We start from the raw sequence: 24989 nt of genomic DNA, 5'->3' as shown, positions 1-24989 counted from the left end.
CACTACATGATCCTGGCAACATATGGTGCTCAAAGCCAGTAGGAGATGTGAAAGCGTATCCCATCTCATCAGTAGTCTTAGAACCATCAGTGTAAAAGATGGTGGCACCCTGGAACTCTGGAGAGGATGGCACATACAAGACGCCGGTAAACCATAGGAGCAACAGAGACCTTTGGACCCTGGAAGAGATCGGTCCTAATCCGTGGTCTAGGCACCGTCCAAGGGGGGAGAGGGGGGGGGGGGGGGCTATGGGAGGAAAGACATGGGGCACAGTCCAGTAAGTGCAGATAGAGATCCTGGCAGAGGGTAGTGAGATGTATACCAACCGGCAACCCCACCTGTGGGCAGGTGTTAGGGAGGGAGACATCCCTCATTGGCGAAGAGCACAGGGTACAGGATGGTCAGGGAACTGGCGAATGGCGACTGCGTAAGAAACAAGGATTGGCTCCATCGGATGTGTAGAAGGGGAATCCCTGCTTCTGTGAGGAGACTATCAACAGGAATAGAGTAAAAGGCACCAATGGCCAGACACACCCCAAATGATGGACATGGTCAAGCAGCTTCAAAGTGGGAGGAGCTGCTAAGCCATAAACCTGACTACCATAATCGAGTCTGGACAAGACCAGAGCATGGTACAAATGGAGAAGAGTGGAATGGTCTGCACCCCAAGAAGTGTGGGCCAGGAGGCGGAGAGCATTAAGCTTCCGCATGCATGTAGTCTTTAGGTGGCGAACATGGGGCAGCCATGTCAGTTTGTTATCAAACATAAGGCCCAAGAAACGAGACTGTGCTACAACATCGAAGAGATGGTTGCCTAAATAAAGTTCTGGATCAGGGTGTACTGTCAGTTGAAGACAATAATGTATAACCCACGTTTTGAGGGTGAATACTGGAAGCCATGAGCAAAGACCCAAGCAGAGGCCCGTCGGATGGCGCCTTTGAGCTGGCGCTCAGCAGACGCCACCGAGGAGTTGCACCAGATGCAAAATCGTCAATGTACAACACCAGGGTAACCAGAGACCCAACAGAGGTCACAAGCCCATTTATGGCAATGAGGAAGAGTGTGACACTTAGCACACAACCCTGTGGGATACCTTTCTCCTTAATCTGAAGGGTGCTGAGTGAAGTGCCAACTCAAACCAGGATGGGCTGGTAAGATAAAAACCCGCGGATAAAAATCTAAAGGGGACCATAGAAGCCCCAGTCATGGAGGGTAACTAAAATATAATGGCACCAAGCCATGTCATACAACTTATGTAGGTCAAAGAAAACTGCAACAAGGTGCTGGCAGTGAGTAAAAGCCTGTCAGATGGCTGATTCCAATCAGAGTAAATGGTCAGTTGGAGATCGCCCTGTCCGGAAGTCACATTGATATGCTGACAAAAGGCTCCAAGATTCGAGTACCAACATAATCTGGAGTTGACCATCCTTTCGAGCAGTTTATAAAGCACATTCGTAAGGCTAATGGGGCGGTAGCTTTCTAGAGACGTTGGGTTCTTCCCGGGCTTAAGGACGGGGATAACTATACTGTCTTGCCATTGTGACAAAATCACCTGTGAGCCAGATGTGATTGAAGACCCTGAGGAGCTGTTGCCTCTGGGGAACATCCAAGTGTTGAATCATCTGATTGTGAAAGGAATCTGGCCCTGTGGCTATGTCTTGTGAAGAGCTAAGAACCTGCACCAATTCCCATTCAGCGAAAGGTGCGTTATAGGGCTCAATGTGGTGCGGGATTAAATAGGAGGGGGGGTGTCTGTTCAACTCTGCATTTCTGCTGGAGATAAGTAGGAGGGTAGGAAACAGACGACGATGCCATCACAAAGTGTGTCGCAAGGTGTTCCGTGAGGACCAATGGATCAGTGCACAGAGCTCCTTGGAGGTTCAGACCCTGGACAGTCAATTGTTGCTGGCAGCCCAGAACACTACAGAGCTTTGACCAAACCTGCGACAAAGAGGCATACGTCCCCAGGGAAGAAACACAGTGCTCCCAGCATTCCTTTTTTACTCTGCTTAATAATGCAATGAGCCTTAGCTCGGAGATGATTAAAAGTGAGGAGGTTGATCTGGGAGGGGTGTCACTTAAATCGCTCCAGCGCCCGTCGGCAGTCCTGTACAGTGATGCGATATCCTTGGTCCACCACAGTACAGGCCGATAATGCAGGGGTCCTGTGAATAAGGGGACAGCAGTGCCAGCAGCATGAAGAAGAGTGGCAGAGATGCCTTGCACAACTACCTCAATGGACTTTGTGAGGGAGGTGTCAAAGCAGACAGCAAACATTGTATAAAGGGCACTAGGCCCTGCAGAATGCCCAACATGGGGGCCTGTCTGCCTGGCACCAGCAGGGGAACGACAGTGTCACTGGAAAGTGGTCACTGTCGCAAAGGTCATCACGGGATGACCAATGTAGGGAAGCTACGAGGGCAAGGGAGGAGATGGTGAGACTGATAGAAGAGAAGGTGCCATGAGTGGCAATGAAGTGGGTAAGGGAACCATCACTGAGGAGAGACAAATCTAAGTCCGTGATAAGTTGGTCGATTAGAATATCCCAACCCACTGAAGTGACAGATGAGGTAACGGGCAAAGGGTTTCAGCCCAAGACGGCAAGCCTGGCCCTCCTCCCACGGGGTAGCCAGGGAAGGGAAGGCTGCCAGGTCATACGAGGCAGCTTTTAAGGATCCTTTACCATTCAAAGAGACAGCTGTGTGAGAATGGAGAGATTTTTGCAGCTTTATACACTTCATGCACCAAGCATCCACCCTGATACCACCCACTCCGACCAGGGGCTCTCCTCATGGGTGACACCCAGCCACAGCAAGAGCCATCTGGCATAGTGGCCATTGCAGGGCGTTCCAAAGCTCCAAGAAGACAAGCAACCACTCCTTAGCATACACGGGGAGAGAACAGCTCAGGTATCAATAGTGTGATCCCTGTGTTGTCAGGGGGCTCAGCCACATGGGTACATAACAGCCCCATCACATGGACTGGCTACACGTGCTGGTGACCAAACAGGGTGAAAGGGGAAGGGAGGTGGGAGAGGAATCCAAACGGTAGATGCTAAGGAGGGAGTGCTTCCCCATATGGCTCAGACTAAAAATAGTAAATTTTGAAGTGGAGGTCAAACCTCAAGTGGGGACCGAAACACCAAAAGAGTGAAGAAACAGGCAAAAGGAACAAAACTGCAACCAATACAGAAAACCAGGGAAATAGCCAGGTCGACATAAATCAGAACGCTGAGAGAGGGAAAGGAGGTGGGAGAGGGAAGGAGTGGGGATAGGGAGGGAGGGGGCAGGGAGGGGGCAGGGAGAAGGAAATGCAGCTAGGGAAAGAAGAATAAGCAGCAATAGCTCAGGGCCCCCATATATGCCGTGCACAAATTCACAAAAAACTGAGCCCCCTGGATGGAATGAAGGTGGTTGAGGGGGTGGCGGCAAGTCTTACAGAGGGGATGGTCGCAAGGATAGGAGTCACATGGCAGGGAAAGGTGACATATGGTCTGACCATAATATTGCAATGATGGAGGATGGCAAGAGACAAAGGCGCCATCCGACGGGCCTCTGCTTGAGTCTCCGCTCATGGCTTCCAGTATTCACCCTCAAAACGTGGGTTATACATTGTCTTCAACTGACAGTACACCCTGATGGGGTGGGGGAAATGAAAAGCTGAAAAGCTATTTCAGATGGATTGGTGTGCAAAATCTCAGACAGAATGCACATTTCGGGGCATTATTTTAGGAAGTCACAGCCTTTTAGATCTAGCTGATTAACACATTCAAGACCTGGCTAGAACTGAACAACTACAGGTGTGCTCCTAGTTGCTTTTTGGAGGGATCAGCAGCACCTGGACTGGATGTGATGACCCAGAAATTCTGCTTTCAAACTAGGCTGGTGATACAATTACATATAGTGAAGGCCGAGATGAGAATGGAGGTGTACTGTTGTGAAGAGTATGCACTTTAACAAATGCATTTGCCTCAAATCCTAAGGCTGTATTGGAGGGAATGTTAGACAAGGAAATGATGGCAACTGTCAAAATGAAACTACTGTTTGTTTGTAGGTTTAATGTAAACACAAGCATGTAGTTGATCCACTGTGAGGATCAGGTTAACATCACGGAAAGTGGCATGGGATTCAGAATACGACCATGTGAAATTTAACTGGAAGAATGTCTTTAGGAATTCCAAAAAGTTCAGCAGATCAATCTAACCATGAGCCCACCATGCCTAAAATATCTTTTTGCCAACTCCCCTACCCACCATCACTACAATATTCTGGTCAGATCCTATGCTCCCATTTCCCTACCCTACGGCTCCTTTCCCTGCAATCACCCCTGCTGTAAGACTTGCCCCATGCATCTTTCTACCCCAGCCCCGTAACTGGTAAAACACACTATCAAAGGCAGATCCACCTCCGAAATGGCACCAGTAGTGCACCAGCTGTTACAGAAACACTGTCCGGTCTTCTGCATTGGTATGATTACCACCAACTTATCAGTTAGGATGAATGGGCATAGACGAAGGGTGTATACTGGCAACATGCAATATCCTGTTGCAGAGAATGCTATACATGGCAATAGTGACCTTGGTGCTGGTTTCACCACACAAATCATCTGGATTTTCCCCTACGGAAACAAGTTTCTCAAAACTGACGATCAGAAAAAACACTAGATTGGAAGATGTGATTAAGACAGTTAAGAAAATGAAATGGCAGTGGGCATAAGACGTAGCCAAGCAAATGAGATAACAGAATATCTAATAACTACCAAGAAAAAGTCATCTTTTCTTCTTCTTCTTTTTCTTCAGTCCAAAGACTGGCTTGATGCAGCTCTCCATGCTGCTCTATCCTGTGCAAGCCTCTTAATCTCCAAGTAACTACTGCAACCTGAATCCCTCTGAATCTGCTTACTGTATTCATCTCCTGCTCTACCTCTACGATTTTTACCCCATACGCTTCCATCCAGTACTAGATTGGTGATCCCACGATGCTTCATAATGTGTCCTACCAACCAGGCCCTTATTTTGGCCACATTGTACCAATAATTTCTTTTCTCCCCAATTCTATTCAGTCCCTCATTAGTTACGTGATCTACCCATCTAATCTTCAGCATTCTTCTGTAGCACCACATTTCAAGAGCTTCTATTCTCTTCTCATCTTAACTGTTTATTGTCCACATTTCACTTTCATACATGGCTACAATCCATACAAATACTTTCAGAAAAGACTTCCCAACAAATTTACGCTTGATGTTAAATTCTCTTCTTCAGAAACACTTTCCATGCCATTGCCAGTCTACATTTTATATCCTCTCTACTTCGACCATCATCAGTTATTTTGCTCTCCAAATAGCAAAACTCATTTACTACTTTAAGCATCTCATTTCCTAATCTAATTCCTCAGCACCACCTGATTTAATTAGACTAAATTCCATTACCCTCATTTCGTTTTTGTTGATGTTCATCTTATATCCTCCTATGAAGATAATATTCATTCCATTCAGCTGCTCTTCAATGTCTTTTGCTGTCTGACTGAATTACAATGCCATCGGCGAACCTCAATGTTTTTTTTATTTTAATACGTACACCAAAATTTTCTTTTGTTTCCTTTACTGCTTGCTCAAAATACAGATTGAATAACATCGGGGATAGGCTACAACCCCTTCTCACTCCCTTCTCAACCACTGCTTCCCTTTGTGTGTCCCTCGACTCCTAAACTGCTGTCTGGCTTCCGTAAAAATTTTAAGTAGCCCTTCATTCACTCTATTTTATCCCTGCCACCATTAGAATTTGAAATAAACATTGTCAAAAGTATTCTGTAAGTCTACAAATGCTATAAATGTAGGTTTGCCTTTCCTTAACCTATCTTCTATGAGAAGTCGTAGGGTCAGTATTGTCTCACATGTTCCTACATTTCTATGAAATTCAAACTGATCTTCCCCGAGGTCAGCTTTTAGGAGTTTTTCCATTCTTCTCTAAAATATTTGTGTTAATATTCTGCAGCTGTGACCTATTAAACAGATAGTTCAGTAATTTTCATACCTGTCAGCATCTGCTTTCTTTAGAATTGGGATTGCTGTGCATTCTTGAAGTCTGAGGGTATTTCACCTGTCTCATATGTCTAGCTCACCAGATGGAAGAGTTCTGTCATGGCTGGCTCTCCCAAGGCTACCAGTAGCTCTAACAAAATGTTGTCTGTTCCTGGGGCCTTGTTTTGACTGAAGTCTTTCAGTGCTTAGTCAAATTCTTCATGCAGAATCCTATCTCTTCATCTTCATCTATGACGTCTCCATTTCCATAATACTGCCCTCAAGTTCATCTCCCTTGTATAAACCCTCTATATACTCTTTCCACCTTTCTGCTTTCCCTACTGTGCTAAGGACTGGTTTTCCATCTGAGCTCCTGATAATCATACAGGTGGTTCTCTTTTCTCCAAATGTCTCCAATTTTCCTGTAGATAGTATATATCTTACCCCTACTGATATATGCCTCTACATCCTTACATATGTCCTCTAGCCATCCCTGCTCAGCCATTTTGCACTTCCTGTCAATCTCATTTTTTAGACATTTGTATTCCCTTTCATTTGCTTTATTTATTGAATTTTTATATTTTCTCCGTTCTTTGATTAAATTCAATATCTGTGTTAACCAAGGATTTCTACTAGCCATCATCTTTTTACCTACTTGATCCTCTGCTGCCATTACTATTTCATCTCTCAAAGCTGCCCGCCCATTCTTTTTCTATTGTATTCCTTTCCCCTGTTCTTGGCAATCGTTCCCTAATGCTCTCTCCGAAAGCCTCTACAGCCTCTGGTTCTTTCAGTTTATCCAGGCCCCATCTCCTCAAATTCCTGCCTTTCTGCAATTTCTTCAGTTTTAATCTGCAGTTCATAACTAATAAATTGTACTCAGAGTCCACATCTGCCCATGGAAAAGTCTTACAATTTAAAATCTGGTTTCTAAATCTCTGTCTAACTACACTCCTGGAAATGGAAAAAAGAACACATTGACACCGGTGTGTCAGACCCACCATACTTGCTCCGGACACTGCGAGATGGCTGTACAAGCAATGATCGCACGCACGGCACAGCGGACACACCAGGAACCGCGGTGTTGGCCGTCGAATGGCGCTAGCTGCGCAGCATTTGTGCACCGCCGCCGTCAGTGTCAGCCAGTTTGCCGTGGCATACGGAGCTCCATCGCAGTCTTTAACACTGGTAGCACGCCGCGACAGCGTGGACGTGAACCGTATGTGCAGTTGACGGTCTTTGAGCGAGGGCGTATAGTGGGCATGCGGGAGGCCGGGTGGACGTACCGCCGAATTGCTCAACACGTGGGGCGTGAGGTCTCCACAGTACATCGATGTTGTCGCCAGTGGTCGGCGGAAGGTGCACGTGCCCGTCGACCTGGGACCGGACCGCAGCGACGCACGGATGCACGCCAAGACCGTAGGATCCTACGCAGTGCCGTAGGGGACCGCACCGCCACTTCCCAGCAAATTAGGGACACTGTTGCTCCTGGGGTATCGGCGAGGACCACTCGCAACCGTCTCCATGAAGCTGGGCTACAGTCCCGCACACCGTTAGGCCATCTTCCGCTCACGCCCCAACATCGTGCAGCCCGCCTCCAGTGGTGTCGTGACAGGCGTGAATGGAGGGACGAATGGAGACGTGTCGTCTTCAGCGATGAGAGTCGCTTCTGCCTTGGTGCCAATGATGGTCGTATGAGTGTTTGGCGCCGTGCAGGTGAGCGCCACAATGAGGACTGCATACGACCAAGGCACACAGGGCCAACACCCGGCATCATGGTGTGGGGAGCGATCTCCTACACTGGCCGTACACCACTGGTGATCGTCGAGGGGACACTGAATAGTGCACGGTACATCCAAACTGTCATCGAACCCATCGTTCTACCATTCCTAGACTGGCAAGGGAACTTGCTGTTCCAACAGGACAATGCACGTCCGCATGTATCCCGTGCCACCCAACGTGCTCTAGAAGGTGTAAGTCAACTACCCTGGCCAGCAAGATCTCCGGATCTGTCCCCCATTGAGCATGTTTGGGACTGGATGAAGCGTTGTCTCACGCGGTCTGCACGTCCAGCACGAACGCTGGTCCAACTGAGGCGCCAGGTGGAAATGGCATGGCAAGCCGTTCCACAGGACTACATCCAGCATCTCTACGATCGTCTCCATGGGAGAATAGCAGCCTGCATTGCTGCGAAAGGTGGATATACACTGTACTAGTGCCGACATTGTGCATGCTCTGTTGCCTGTGTCTATGTGCGTGTGGTTCTGTCAGTGTGATCATGTGATGTATCTGACCCCAGGAATGTGTCATTAAAGTTTCCCCTTCCTGACACAATGAATTCACGGTGTTCTTATTTCAATTTCCAGGAGTGTATTTAATTACGTGGAATGTTTCCCTCTATTATATTCATGTTTAATTATTAAGATGAAAACGTTGTTTCTGCTTATCTTCTTTTAAGAAAAAAGAAAAAAAAAACCCTTGCTTTTATAAAATTCATTCTAAAATACGTTACCTACAAACTATTACAGGTAATTTATTTTACAATAACATACTTCAGCCAAATCAATGCGCTGTAGGGTATTGTTAAAGCCAGGATATCTCATTTCAATTTTTTCCTTGAGCTTCTGCCATCCAACACTTTCATCTTCATCACTTATGACTGGAAATGAGTGTCCTTTGATGCTTCCCAGAGATTTGACTCCATCCACTACAACAACCACTGCTGCTTCTGCTAAATGGAATGGGTCTTTTAAAACTAAGCCATTCCAGTCACTACCCTGCAAATAAAATGAGGGTACAAATTAAAAATTTAAACAAGGATAAAATAACTACAAGAGAATTGTAAACACTCATTAACAAATGTTTTTAAGTTCCACTGCAACTGTAATCTGACAGTATTGCATCTGCAGCACTCGCAGTTTCAACTTTTACACTTTTGCATAGCACACTGATTAACTTTGATGATTTCCCATCATCTTATTACACAAAAATATGAACTGAGGCTAGAAAAATAAATATGCTGTGACAAACTTAGTTTGCTGGGTAGACCTATACCAGTAGAAGTGGTAGTTGGCAATTGTAGTAGTATAGGGTGTCTCAAAAGGAAAAAAAGGAAGTCTGTATTTGAAGAGCTCTCTGTGCATGCGTAACAAATCTGGGGAGGGGGGGGGGGGGTACATTTATAGCTTGCTTTGCCTTTAGGTTGGTTGGTTGTTTTGGGGAAGGAGACCAGACGGCGTGGTCATCGGTCTCATCGGATTAGGGAAGGATGGGGAAGGAAGTCGGCCGTGCCCTTTCAGAAGAACCATCCCGGCATTTGCCTGGAGTGATTTAGGGAAATCACGGAAAACCTAAATCAGGATGGCCGGACGCGGGATGCCTTTAGGAATTGAGCCAGTACAGAGCACTTCATAGAAGTGGACCATGCATTATGTGTGCGAGAATTTTACAAAAATAGTGATTCGGCGACTGTAGCACAGAGGAAATTTTGCAGTGATCTTGGATTGCATAACTTTAATTATTCTCCAAGTGTTCCTCTTATTCAGAAATGGATCAAAACATTTGGAGAGACCAGTTCAACACTAGCCAAACCAAAATATAGGCAACCAACATCATCAACAATGGGTAAATCAGTGGAGAGTGTAAATCAGTCTGTTCATGATGATCCTGACCTCTCCATTGTTAAGCGTGTGAGTTCTTTAAATGTGCTTAGGTCATCACTGCACTGAATTCTGTAGTAAGACCTCAAACTGCACCCTTATAAAATCTGATTGGTGCAAGAATTAAAGCCTCAGGATGCCAGACATTGGCTGCAATTTGTTAATGATACGACTGAGTACCCTTCATTTAACATCTTGTTTTCTGATAAGGATCATTTTCATCTGAATGGTCATGTTGCAAAATTGCCACCACTAAAGTGCGTGTCATTTACAATGGCGGCCGAGTTTAGGTTCGTTCTGCGCATCTGACGTCACAAAAAACAGTCAGCCAATGAACAGGGAACGACGTTGCCAGAGCTCGACTGCAGTGCAGAGCACGGACGAGTGTCTTCAGTTTTAGAAACGTTCAGTCATAAATAAAGTAATTGAACAAAAGCAATGTCTTGATAGCAGATTTTGTTTTACAGAAAGTTTGGAAACAGCATTCTTTATACCAACTGCTTCATATTCCATTAATTAATTAAACCAAACAAGCAATAAGCCTCCTAATTCAGGCGATGGCAAGGAAAGGTGTTTGATCATTCTCACTAACCCCTTTTTCGCAATAAAGAACAGCGGTAATTGTTTATTTCCTATTGTACTTCAACGAAATGTGAGTAATTCATAGTCATACCAACAGTGTTTGTCAGTATTTTGCGTGACATTTTAAAGTCCTCCGGGAGTTCTATTGAATGACGAGCTGCGTTAGCGTAATGGTTAAAGTGGGTGGCTGCTAAGTGAAAGGTTCAGAGTTCAAACCTTATTCGGTGCTTAATATTTTCTTTATTTAAAAACAATACCAAAGTGTCTTATTTCATGAATTTTATTTGTTTGAATGTATTTTTTTGAAATTTCAAGTAGCAACTAAAATCAACCATACGGAAAGTATATGCTATGGACTTTTACCTCTGCAAACTCTTCAAAATTTCGTGCAATGGTTTACTACATCTAATGCTGCACAATAACTGCCTTGAACATCGAAACAAAATTAAGTCATTTATGGGGGGAAGGCATCAGTCAAGAAGATGTGTAAAAATCAAATTTTTGTGCCAAATAGTTTTTGTGAAATTGAATGAAAGTGTGACAAAGCAGTCTAAACACCATGTGTCTGCACAGGCAAGCAATGCAATGATGACAAAATCGCGCACTGCGCAGAATGTGGGGAGCACGTCTCTGTAGCAGCGAAAGGGTAAATGCGGCCGTGGTGGCTTTACTTCATAAACTGCGTGCTCCCCCCTAACCGTAAGTTTGCGAACTATATTATACTATACTATACTATACTATGGCACTGCTTCTCTTGGAGCGTACAACTGGCAACGCAGCAATCTCCCGCGTCTGGCTGGGCATGCACGAACCGCCAAGATAAAAGAATTGAACTATAGTTTGCTATGAATCTTAAACAGAAGCAAGGGAAACCCTTTCATTCACCAAAAGTTACTGTATTGAATGCAGTGTCGGCTTGAGGAATAACTGGCCTGCACTTTGAGGATGAGAGTCATCGTGCTGTCTGGAACATTATATGACAACGTTAAATGACTTTCTGATGACTGAATTGCAAAACTTTCTGTTTATAGCTAAAGAACATGGTTTCAGCAAGACAGATACAGTAAAAATTTTCCAATACCATCTATATTGTGTGTTCATGAAATTTTCCCTGGCAAATTGACCTCTAGGATGTGGCAAACTGGCCCCCATACAGTCCAGATTTGAGCCCCATGGATTATTTTCTTGTGAGGATATGTCAAATCTATAGTGTGTGTCAATAATCCAACACCTCTAGAGCAGCTGAAAGAAAACATCCATAGTGAAGCAGAAGTCATCCTAGTGTTTACATGTCGACCCATTGTGCAAAATTTTGTTGATTTAAATGGATGCTGCAGGCATGCTGGATTGCGTTTAAATGCCATTATTTCTAAGGAAAAAATCCCTAACCCATATATTTGAATAATAAATAAAGATTCTGTTGATAGCCTTCAATCTATTTTATTTTGACTCATCAAACAAACTTTCTTTTCAGACAGCATGTAGTAGTAGTAGTAGTAGTAGTAGTAGTAGTAGTAGCAGCAGCAGCAGCAGCAGCAGCAGTTTTAGAACAGGACAACAATTGTGTTGCTTCAAGAAGGGATATCATGACCTCCTTAAACAATGCGAGAGAGTAAGCATGTCTCCAAGACAGAATGATCACATTGCCAGCGGTGATCCAAATTTGCAGTAGTTTTTACTCTGAAGCCTATTCACAGTTCAGTCACTACCAAGGCAAACTTTGCCAGCCACCCCCTACCCCTTTCCCTTCTATGAGCTCTTTAGGCTTTGGGCAACTCAATATGTTTGTGTTACTATCTCACAGGAACTTTTTAGATTTTGTACTGCATACTTCTAGCAGCATTTCAAACCAGCTAGTTAAATTTTGTAGAAATATGTCAATATTAACGCTAATTCAGTGGATAAGAAGTTGAAACATGAAGAACTGACAATTCATTTTATGAAGAAGTTATTTCTTGAAGAGTCAATAGTCATTATTTTGCTGAACCTTTTTATTGTGAAATTATATTAGATTCACTTTTTTAGAATTATTTATTGCAAAAATGTGTGTTTTTATCATAGCAAAAACATTTCACTTTTTCATAATCTTTTTACTACTTAAAGAAATAATTTGAAAAATACATGACAAATATCTGGAGAAAAGCTGAAAACAATTGGGACTCACTGCCATGAAAGTTGGAAATTATATGGCTCTCAGTGAGTTAATAGTGGTCAAACAGTTACATTCATAGACATAACAGAGATGGGCCTTTGGCACCACATTCACAAAGAATAACTAAACCTAAAAGCTGTTACTGGTAAGCGAATATACTTGGCTTAAAACATTGAAGAGATTCTTGCTTTTCAAGAACAGACTGAAAACTAAAGTAAACATTTCCAGAAATAATAATAATAATAATAATAATAATAATAATAATAATAATAATAATAATAATGCGACAAAAAGAACAAACCACTAATAGGGCTAACCCCCCTTTTAGTGTGATTACTTGGTTCAGGACAGAACTAAAGAAGCCTCAGACAAGTGCCGTCATGGTCGGGGACGACGCTTGTACCCTGTGCCCGCCCACAATGGTAATGACACTGTTAGCCAACTGGAAAATGATTTAAATCCAAATAGAGGTGTTTTGCAGGATATGCTTCCTGCATCCACCCTAAAAGGAAAACAAAGACAGAGGATGAGATGGTCAGATGAAGTTAATCGACACCTCATGTTCTGTTATTACCAAGCAACAAACCTAGGAACCAACACAACTGGATACAGATCACAAGTATACACTACATTTATTACCAGATACCCGGAATTAAAATTTTTAACAGAACAACGACTAGCTGATCAGATCCGTGTAATAATAAAAAATAACAGGATACCCCAGTCAGAATTAGACAACATCAAACAACAAGTAAAACAAATACTGGAACAAAATAATGTGCAATTAGAAGAAGAAGAAAATACAGTAATGGACTCAAACATCCCAGAGCAAACAAACAAAGAACAACACGCATCAATTAAACAATCAGAGGAAAACGAAATCTTAAGACAGCCACCAGCACAAGCACAAATAGAACATGAAGTGACACACATGTTAGATATAGAAGAAAAATTTCAGTTGACATATATAGAATACAAAGACAGAAATACAGACATTAGACCATTCTTGCATAGACCACCAAATAACCCACAAGTCGAAACAACAATAAAAACTATCAACACAATCATACACAACAAAATAAATGAATACACAACTATGGAAGAGTTACAACTACTGGCTTATGTAGGAGCACTCACTACACTAAATATACACACTAGGCAGAGATCAGAACCAACCAACACACAGAAGAAACCCACAAAACCAGCATGGCAACACAGGCTACAGATCAGAATAGAAAAACTGAGAAAAGACATCGGACAGCTAACACAAATTATAAGAAACGAAATATCAGACAAAAAACGAAAAAGGTTAGGTAAAATCTCACAACAAGAAGCAATAGAGCAGTTAGATGAAAAGAAGCAGAAATTTCAAGCATTGGCCAAACGACTTAGAAGATACAAAAAAAGTGAAAATAGAAGGAAACAAAACCAAACATTCAACACAAACCAAAAGAAATTTTACCAAACAATAGATAACACACACATAAAAATAGACAATCCACCAAACATAACAGACATGGAACACTCCTGGAGCAACATATGGTCAAACCCGGTGCAACATAACAGGCATGCATGGTGGATACAAGCAGAAACAGACTCATACAAGATGATACCACAAATGCCTGAAGTGATAATTTTGCAACATGAAGTCACCCGAGCCATTAATTCTATGCACAATTGGAAAGCCCCTGGAAATGATAAAATGGCAAATTTCTGGCTAAAGAAGTTCACCTCAACACATTCACATCTAACTAAATTTTTTAACAATATAATAGAGGGAAACATTCCACGCGGGAAAAATATATTTAAAAACAAAGATGATGTGACTTACCATACGAAAGCGCTGGCAGGTCGATAGAAACACAAACAGACACATACATACACACAAAATTCAAGCTTTCGCAACAAACTGTTGCCTCATCAGGAAAGAGGGAAGGAGGGGGAAAGACGAAAGGAAGTGGGTTTTAAGGGAGAGGGTAAGGAGTCATTCCAATCCCGGGAGCGGAAAGACTTACCTTAGGGGGAAAAAAAGGACGGGTATACACTCGCGTGCACACACACATATCCATCCACACATATACAGACACAAGCAGACATATTTAAAGACAGAGTTTGGGCAGAGATGTCAGTCTTAACAGTTACATTGCAGACCCATACATATTCCCTGATACACTTACACATGGAATAACTTATCTGAAACCTAAAGATCAAGCAGACACAGCAAACCCAGCTAAATATCGCCCCATAACATGCCCACCAACAATCTACAAAATATTAACTTCAGTTATTACACAGAAATTAATGACACATACAACACAGAACAAAATTATAAATGAAGAACAAAAAGGCTGCTGCAAAGGAGCACGAGGATGTAAAGAGCAACTGATAATAGATGCAGAGGTGACATATCAAGCTAAAACTAAACGAAGGTCGCTACACTACGCATACATTGATTACCAAAAAGCTTTTGATAGTGTACCCCACTCATGGTTACTACAGATATTGGAAATATACAAAGTAGATCCTAAATTGATACAGTCTCTAAACATAGTAATGAAAAACTGGAAAACCACACTTAATATCCAAACAAATTCAGATAATATCACATCACAGCCAATACAGATTAAGCATGGAATGTACCAAGGAGACTAAGTCCTTTCTGGTTCTGTCTTGCTCTGAACCCACTATCCAACATGCTAAATAATACAAATTATGGATATAATATTACTGGAACATACCCACACAAAATCACACATTTGCTATACATGGATGATCTAAAACTACTGGCAGCAACCAATCAACAACTCAACCAATTACTAAAGATAACAGAAGTATTCAGCAATGATATAAATTTGGCTTTTGGAACAGACAAATGTAAGAAAAATAGCATAGTCAAGGGAAAACACACTAAACAAGAAGATTACATATTGAATAACCACAGTGACTCCATAGAAGCGATGGAAAAAACAGATGCCTATAAACACCTAGGATACAGACAAAAAAATAGGAATAGATAATACAAATATTAAAGAAGAACTAAAAGAAAAATATAGACAAATACTAACAAAAATACTGAAGACAGAATTGACAGCAAGAAACAAGACAAAAGCTATAAATACTTATGCTATACCAATATTGACCTACTCATTTGGAGTAGTGAAATGGAGTAACACAGACCTAGAAGCACTCAATACACTAACACGATCACAATGCCACAAATATAGAATACATCACATACATTCAGCAACAGAAAGATTCACACTAAGCAGAAAGGAAGGAGGAACGGGATTCATCGACATAAAAAACCTACATTATGGACAGGTAGACAATTTAAGAAAATTCTTTCTAGAACGAGCAGAAACTAGCAAAATACACAAAGCAATCACTCATATAAATACATCGGCTACACCACTGCAATTTCATAACCACTTCTACAACCCTTTAGATCACATAACATCAACAGATACGAACAAAGTAAATTGGAAGGGGAAGGCATTACCAGGCAAGCACCCGTATCATCTAACACAGCCACACATCGATCAAGACGCATCCAACACATGGCTAAGAAAAGGCAATATATACAGTGAGATGGAAGGATTCATGACTGCAATACAGGATCAAACAATAAACACCAGGTATTACAGCAAGCATATTATTAAAGATCCCAATACCACAACAGATAAATGCAGACTTTGCAAACAACAAATAGAAACAGTAGATCACATCACAAGTGGATGTACCATACTAGCAAATACAGAATACCCCAGAAGACATGACAATGTCGCAAAAATAATACATCAACAGCTTGCCTTACAACATAAACTTTTAAAACAACACGTTCCTACATACAAATATACACCACAAAATGTACTGGAGAATGGTGAATACAAATTATACTGGAACAGAACCATTATAACAGATAAAACAACGCCACATAACAAACCTGACATCATACTCACCAATAAAAAGAAAACAGGAGAAAAAATTGAAAAATACATCCAACTGGCTGAGGAAGTCAAGGACATGTGGCATCAGGATAAAGTTGACATCATACCAATTATACTATCAACTATAGGAGTCATACCACACAATATCCACCAGTACATCAATGCAATACAGCTACATCCAAACATATATATACAACTACAGAAATCCGTAATTATTGATACATGTTCAATTACCCGAAAGTTCCTAAATGCAATATAACACATACCGTACAGTTAAAAGGAAGTGACGCTTGATCAAGGTCCGCGTCACTCCATTTTTAACCAGACTTAACGTCTGAGAAAGTGAAGGAAATAATAATAACAACAACAACAACATGTAACACTCATTACATCTGGAAGCACATGTGGTAACATCCTAAAAACACACAAAAAAGGGGAAGACAAAAGTAAAATTTTAAAATACCCAATGACTAAATATCCTTAAAAAGGAAAAATACAAACCAGACCTGAAATTGCTTAAGAAACGAGAGTATTCAGCAGCAGACCACATAACAGCAATAAAGTGAAAGTTTCCATCAACTTTGAGTTTTGTGCTTAAACTCAAATTCTATCATGTAGTTATATATGTCTACAAGAAGACAGGAAATAACCTTGATTATGTTGTGCTTCAACAGCTGATTAATATGTATATTCAGAACACCACCACAGCTGTTACTTCAGGTACATTTATTAAGCCACAACTGAGTTAACGTCTATCGGTCAAAATGGCATTCTCACACTGTTTTACAGTATAATGATAACTTTTTGTAAGCGAAGTTTTTTTTTGTATATCCATCAATCATGATCATGTTATGTAATCAAAATTCTCTGTTTCTCTTATACTGCACGTAATTGTTCTGATCTGCTTTTGTTTGTCTGCAGGTTTTGCAAAACAGCATCTCTTACACTTGACTAACAACTCCAGTTTGATCTTATAAAAATTTCTGTTACACATTCACAATGTACTTAGTGCATTACATAACTTTACATTTCATTTTTAAGCTAAGCATGCGCATGTGTGTATCTATTAGATTACATTCTCTCAAAATCATGACCTTTGTTAGAAAGACCTATGATCTCTTACAATTGATATGTTGCAATCAGTAGATACCAAGCAGGATGTTAATATGTTTACTTCATTCGTTGAGTGGCCTTGCCTGCACTAGCCCACTATAGCACTGCATGTTGCTCTACACCCAACATGTAATGCTGGATGTGCTTACACTAAGCAGAGTCAATGAAGTGAAATACTTATCACATTCCAACATGTACCTTCCAACATTTTACTGGAATATTAAGCATTTTATATTAATATTAATAAATGTGCCTAAAAGAAAATCTGTGGCGATTTTATAAAATTCTATGACTATCTGATAATGTATTGTGAGGAAATTACTGTTTTGATAGTCTATTTCTTGTGATGATTAACAATTCCAGTAACATCAATCCATGCTAAGAAACAACCAGTGACAGAAAGTGGATGATGCATAGAGCTGCACACAATCATAATATCTCTTATATAATAACACGGAGGAACAATTCTTGATCCAATGCAAGATGTACTCGATGGCAATACAATTACTGAAACGTAGGAATGATACTGCTAACCTTAAATTAAGGTCTAAGTAAAGTGGGCATGTCACCGAAACTACTTTCCCATTTTAAATTACATTATTGTATCTTATGTAAAAAGTAGCAACAACAGCGATAATAATGATTAATGTGAAGTATAATGTATTATTACCTTAACTGTTACTATTTCAAGATAACTTTTAGGTTATATCAAAAGTAAAAGCACCAACCTTAGAGATTGTAAAGCCAAAACTTGATGCAAGAACTTGTTTTAGTAAGCTCTGGTCAATAACTTCATGACCTTTGAAAACAATACTTTTTGGAGAGTGTAAGAAAACTACTTCTCCAGTCCCAGAAACTGTGGAGAAAAGTAAACATTAATAAAATTACAATTACAAAACTAATCACCAAAAGATTTTAATATGCTACACACAACTATTCTATTTTCTGAACACTGATAAAGTGTCTTTGAATAGGTCATCTTTGTGTCATACCCAAAAAACTGCTTTTCACTGGCAGATCACTTAGAAGACGCAACAAATCTACTAAAGAGGTTTCCTACACCACTTCTTGTCTGTCCTCTTCTGGAATGGTGGTACATCCATCGTTTTTCTTACCTGATAGGCTTGTCAGCAGAATGTTAAAGTTCAAAGAAGGGCAGCTAGTTTTGCATTATGACAAAATTGTGCATAGAGTATCACAGATATGATAAGCAAGTTGGGGTGGCAATTTGCTGCATGGAGATAATTTCACAAAATTTCAATCACCAACTTTCTCCTCTGAATGCAAAAATATTTTGTTGATCCTCAGCTATGTAGAGAGAAATAACCATTGTGATAAAATAATATATCAGAGCTTGTACAGAAGGAATTTGGTATTAATTTTTCTCACGTTCTATACTAAAGTAGAACAGTTGTGGAATGGTCAAAGTGGTTTATGAACCCTCAGCCACACAATTAAGTATGAACTGCAAAGCAGCAGTCATGAAGAACTAGATGTAGCAATAAAGCTCAATAGTTTAGAGTTGCATGTTAATGCAAGCTGGAGGCAGCTTTAATGATGGCAGACACAGTACAGGTTGAGCTAGTATTGTTCTAAAGTACTTGTAAGTGGTATATCAACATGAATTGCATCTACATACAGCTGGCAGAAGGTAATTTCACTTTTGGAGTGCAGTGAGTGGGGCAAATGATCACACAGAGGTCTGTATAATGGATATGAAGGGCAGGTGTTTAAAGGGAAAATTCAAGTGATAATTTGAGAACAATTAACTGTGGAGAGGAAAAAAAAAGAAATATCAGAAGATGGACCAGTCGCAAAACTGCTGGAGGGGGGGGGGAGAGAGAGAGAGAGGGGGGGGGAGGGGGAGAGAGGGGGGGGGGGGAGAGGAGAGGGGGGGGGAGAGAGAGAGAGGGGGGGGAGAGAGAGAGAGAGAGAGAGAGAGAGGGAGGGGGGAGGGGAAGGGGGGGAGAGGGGAGGGGGGAGAGGGAGGGGGAAGGGGGGAGAGGGAGGGGGGAGGGGGGAGAGAGAGAGGGGGGAGAGAGAGGGAGGGGGAGGGGAAGGGGGGAGAGGGAGGGGGGAGGGGGGGAGAGAGAGGGGGAGAGAGAGGGAGGCGGGAGGGGGGAGGGGGGGAGAGAGAGGGGGAGGGGGGAGAGAGGGCGGCAGAGGGGGCAGGGGGGGAAGAGAGAGGGAGAGAGGGGGGAGAGGGCGGCAGGGGGGGAGAGGGCGGCAGGGGGGCAGGAGAGAGGGAGGGGGGCAGGAGAGGGGAGGGGGGGCAGGAGAGGGGGAGGGGGGGAGAGAGGGAGGGGGGGGAGAGGGAGAGGGGAGGGGGGGGAGAGAGGGGGGGGGGGAGAGAGGGAGGGGGGGAGAGAGGGAGGGGGGGAGAGAGGGAGGGGGGGAGAGAGGGGAGGGGGGGAGAGAGGGAGGGGGGGGAGAGAGGGAGGGGGGGAGAGAGGGAGGGGGGAGAGAGGGAGGGGGGGAGAGAGGGAGGGGGGGAGAGAGGGAGGGGGGGAGAGAGGGAGGGGGGGAGAGAGGGAGGGGGGGAGAGAGGGAGGGGGGAGAGAGGGAGGGGGGGAGAGAGGGAGGGGGGGAGAGAGGGAGGGGGGGAGAGAGGGAGGGGGGGGAGAGAGGGAGGGGGGGAGAGAGGGAGGGGGGGAGAGAGGGAGGGGGGGAGAGAGGGAGGGGGGGAGAGAGGGAGGGGGGGGGAGAGAGGGAGGGGGGGGAGAGAGGGAGGGGGGGAGAGAGGGAGGGGGGAGGGGGGGAGAGGGGGAGAGAGGGAGGGGGGGGAGGGGGGGAGAGAGGGAGGGGGGGAGGGGGGGAGAGAGGGAGGGGGGGAGAGAGGGAGGGGGGAGAGAGGGAGGGGGGGAGAGAGGGAGGGGGGGAGAGAGGGAGGGGGGGAGAGAGGGAGGGGGGGGAGAGAGGGAGGGGGGGAGAGAGGGAGGGGGGGAGAGAGGGAGGGGGGGAGAGAGGGAGGGGGGGAGAGAGGGAGAGAGGGAGAGAGGGAGAGAGGGAGAGAGGGAGAGAGGGAGAGAGGGAGAGAGGGAGAGAGGGAGAGAGGGAGAGAGGGAGAGAGGGAGAGAGGGAGAGAGGGAGAGAGGGAGAGAGGGAGAGAGGGAGAGAGGGAGAGAGGGAGAGAGGGAGAGAGGGAGAGAGGGAGAGAGGGAGAGAGGGAGAGAGGGAGAGAGGGAGAGAGGGAGAGAGGGAGAGAGGGAGAGAGGGAGAGAGGGAGAGAGGGAGAGAGGGAGAGAGGGAGAGAGGGAGAGAGGGAGAGAGGGAGAGAGGGAGAGAGGGAGAGAGGGAGAAGAGAGATTAGAGTAGAATGAACAAAGTCCCTGTCAGTCAATGCATCCAATGAAGAACTTCAAAAATAGCTTTGCTTTTTTCAATAAAGAAATACCTCTTTTTTTTACATTAGGCAGTACAGGTAGAGCCCACAATAAACATGGGACTCCTTTTTGCTCATTTGAACACAAAGAGACTGAACACAGCATGGCAAAATTAAATTAATAGAGTATTCTTTGATCAGTGCTGGCAGTGAACAAATGCAAAAAGAGTTGCAATCCAATGCAAAACTACAGAGCCAAGTACTGACAAAAGTTCAGATACTGTACATCAAGTTGTAATGACTGGAAGGAAGACACTTTTGACAGGCTGCAAAGGGTTGAAGTAAGGAACAGGAGTAGTGCCAGCCAGGGTATTTTACTTCTATGGCAAATAAGTTGGCAACACATTAGTTTCGTGTAGCCAACAGAAGGGGTATTTTCAGTATAAAGTGAGCGACAAGAAAAGAGGTGATGTGTTTCAAGCACCAAAATTTAAAAAAAAACAGACCATGTTCTTAAATTCTTACCCTCATAGCTTCTAAATTTTTTAGTACTTGTTTGGAACAAAGGTTGTGGTGATACACTGGTTTGTAGCATAGCCTGAGGATCAGGTCAAGATACAAGGCGACCATTTGGTTGAGAGTTTATGAAGCCAATACATGCAATACTACAAGTTATCCAATGAAACATGGATTATGGAAACAAATTTACCTGTAGCAAAGTCCGAGGGTGAGGTTATGTTTTAAGGTGATCTTATTACAAGTCATTGAACTAATCCCAAAAGTAAGGTCTCTTTTTTTGTACACAGACCTGTTTATTTCTACAATGGTTTACATCAGTTTACAGCTTTAACATTTAGCTATTTTTCGACATAATCACCATTTTTCTAGATGCTGTGGCAGATTTTGTATGCCCATATCATACAAGCTCACTGCCACGCTGTTCAGAAAGTTAAGAACCTCTTCTTTCACCTCGTCGTAGGACCTGAATCACTTTCTGGCCAAATGTTCTTTTAACCTAGGGAACAGATGATAGTCACTGGGCGCCAAGTCAGGGCTTTAGGGTGGGTGGGTGATTATGTTCAACTGAAACTGTTGCAGGAGAGCAACAGTTTGCCGAGCATTGTATGGGCGAGCATTGTTACGGAGAATGTGTATGCTCTTTCTCAACATTCATCTTTTCCGGTTCTGAATTGCCCGTTTGAGTTTTTCAGAGTCTCACAGTACCTGTCAGTGTTAATCGTGGTCAGAATGAGCATGAAGTCTACCAACAATACCCCCTTCCGGTCCCAAAAAATGGTTGTCGTGGCTTTACCGGCAGACTGTGTTATTTTCGCGGCTTTGATGAAGAATGATGCCAGCACTCTCATGATTGTTGCTTGGTCTCAGGTGTAAAGTGGTGTGCCCAGGTTTCGTCAATTGAGTCCTGACAGTTGACATGTTCGGCTGCAAGGCGGTGAAGAAACGCGCAGGAAGCATCAACCCCTTGCCGCATGTCATCCTCAGTCAGCATGCGTGTCACCCATCTTGCACACACCTTCTGGTAGTTCAATGTATCTGTTAAAATTCTGTGAGCGGTGCTTTCGGGAAACCTCAGGAACCAACAGGCAGAGATCATCCAGGGTGATCCGCCGATCTTCACGCATGCTGCTCAACCTTCAACACTGTCTCCTCAGAAATTGACAGTCTCCCGCTCCTTTGTTTATCATGAATTTCAGTCCGACGAACTGCAAACTCTCTACACCACTTACGGACATTTTTGACATCCATGCACAACTTACCATACACTTCCATCAATTGGCGATGGATTTCAATTGGCGCAGTGCCCTGTGTGTTCAAAAACTAAATAACTGCATGCAATACGCACTTAGTGGCAACATCCAATGGGAGCTCCATTCTCAATGCCTGCCAAGCCAAGACAGCGCCTCAGGCCCGTGCGCATGTTTACACACAGTGCGTGAAGCACTTTTCATAACAGTGTGACCAACTGCCACATAAACAGAGTCCTGTACTTATAAAAAAATAAGAGACCTTACGTTTGAGATAACCCTCTTAAATTTAGTGAACAATTCAAGGAGTTATTCAGAATTTACTTTCATTGTTTTTATGCTTACTTCGTTAACTTTTGTATTTGTAATTGGCGGCAGAATTTGGTAAGTGCTTTCACTCACTGCTGCAAAACATCTCTCTGCTGCCCTCTCACTGACTACTTACAATCATCTGCTAGCTGCTGACAACTCACACCAAGTGTTGCCAAGAATGCTCCCTTAAACACAAAAGTAATGGTACTGCAGCTGATCCAGACAGATATCAATCTTCGAGACATTTTACGGTTGTGGATTCGTATTACACAACTCGATCAAAACTATGATTTTTTAATGTCTCAAGCTCGACATGGTACGTCAGACAAGGAGTTTTTTTAATATTACCTATATTCTTTAAGTTTCGTCCCGAATAAAAAATCTGGCACAATATATTCTTCTGAAAGTTCCAACAAAGATGTAATCATTGCTGTGGCAGTATGCAGAGATATATCTTGTGGTAATGAGTTGTGTTATCTACCTGTATGAGAGACTAATCTAGTTATAACAGCTTTTTATGCACAAGTTTTATTTCTAGAACAGAAAGGGAACCAACACGGGATGCACAATACTTGCAATTAACAATGGTGATAGCAGAAGAGTATACAATAAAATAAAGACAATGTTAGCCAGATGCACTAAAGATGAAAAATGCAGCAAACCAACTACATACACACATACAGATATTCAAAGGAGACCAGCGCAACAAGCTACACTATGCAACTCTCCCAGTCTTATTTACTGATTTTCAAAACACAATCAATATTTATTTGCAATTACTTTGAAACTTTGCTTTTGAAAGTGCTTTGTGAACATATCTGCTAATTGATCATCTTATGTAGCACAGGCAGTGAGAATGAAACAATCATCTTCATACCCAAGAGGTAAAATGGCAAAGTCCAATTTCTGCAATTTAAACTTTAGACTTTATTTTAAAAACCCAAACAATGCTTTATTTGTGGATGGAAGGTGCCAGTTATGCTCTAGCACATGACTAAGATGGGCAGTGTTTAATGGGTGCATGTCCATTTAACACAGCCTAAAATCAACCATATGCTAGAGTATGTAAGACTGGTACCTTTCATTGAAAATGAAGCAGTGTATGTGTCTTGTAGATCAGTATCAGTGCCTGGGTCAGTGTCATGGGACGAGACAAGACCTTGAAGTAGTTCTCAGTGAAGGGATTCAACCTGGTGGAGAGCGAAACATAAAAGAGTGTAACTTGTCACTTATGTGAGGAGTGAAAAATAATGGGATATCTTCAACTTGTTGCTTCTGAAGTACAAAGGTAGACAAATAGGAAGAGGATCCCAATGCTGTCACAAAGTGGGTCACAAGGTGTTACGCAAGAATAACTGAACTGGTACACAGACCACCCTGTAGGAGAAGACCCAGATGAACTCTAATTTGGTTGAAACATGGAGTTGGTGGATGAAATGAAATGTAAAGCAAAACATGTAAATTCAAAAATCGATGGGACATTCATATTCTCCATTCTGCATGTACATAATGATAATGAACATATTGCAACAACATTTGAAGAAACACTGTATCTACTTTGTCTTCAGCACAATGTCAGTCTAAAACAGATACTTCTCACTCAATGAATCTTGTGTCCTTCCTCAATAGGCTAAACAAATTGTGTATCTTAGTGTTCATGCAACTGTCCAATATAATATTTCCCGAACTTTCTAATTCGGAGCTAGGAAAATTGGGCAAAGGGGGACTTTTACATTTCTGTAAAAATTCTGACTAAGGATTTCTTGGTCTGAGCCATAAAATGAAAAGCTGTATATGCAGAAAGCACGAGGTCAACTGGTACTCCAGCATTTATAAGTGTGTGCCAAAACAATATTACTTCTCAACAGCAAACACTCAAAAACTACTGCGTATCAAGGACTAATTAGAATTATACACACAACTGTATAATTACCATTCAAAATCAAATTACAAAGGAAAAATAATGATAATCATCATTACCAGTCAGAAGACTGTGAGTTTGCCAATTCCAAAACAGGAACAAGTGGATTTGAGTTAACAAATAAAGAAACAAGGTATGGAAAAATTGGAGAAAAAGATGATGTGAATAACAGATAATGAACTCTGGAAAAGGTCAC

General features: G+C 42.7%; 1 protein-coding gene across 1 annotated transcript in view; it reads right to left on the bottom strand.

Annotated features, from left to right (window-relative positions):
* The window catches only part of LOC124776529 (ATPase H(+)-transporting accessory protein 2-like), a 77616-nt gene that overhangs the window by 52148 nt on the left and 479 nt on the right, over positions 1-24989 (bottom strand). Inside the window, exons 2-3 of the mRNA XM_047251555.1 lie at positions 18201-18328; positions 8572-8796 (exon numbers count right to left, since the gene is read on the bottom strand). Of these exons, the coding sequence (XP_047107511.1) occupies positions 8572-8796; positions 18201-18328 (353 nt within the window). The remainder of the gene's footprint in view (positions 1-8571; positions 8797-18200; positions 18329-24989) is intronic.

Source organism: Schistocerca piceifrons, chromosome 2, assembly GCF_021461385.2.
Source record: "Schistocerca piceifrons isolate TAMUIC-IGC-003096 chromosome 2, iqSchPice1.1, whole genome shotgun sequence".
NCBI lineage: Eukaryota > Metazoa > Arthropoda > Insecta > Orthoptera > Acrididae > Schistocerca > Schistocerca piceifrons.
The sequence above is the reverse complement of the archived record's forward strand: the minus strand, read 5'-3'. Positions and strand labels throughout refer to the sequence as shown.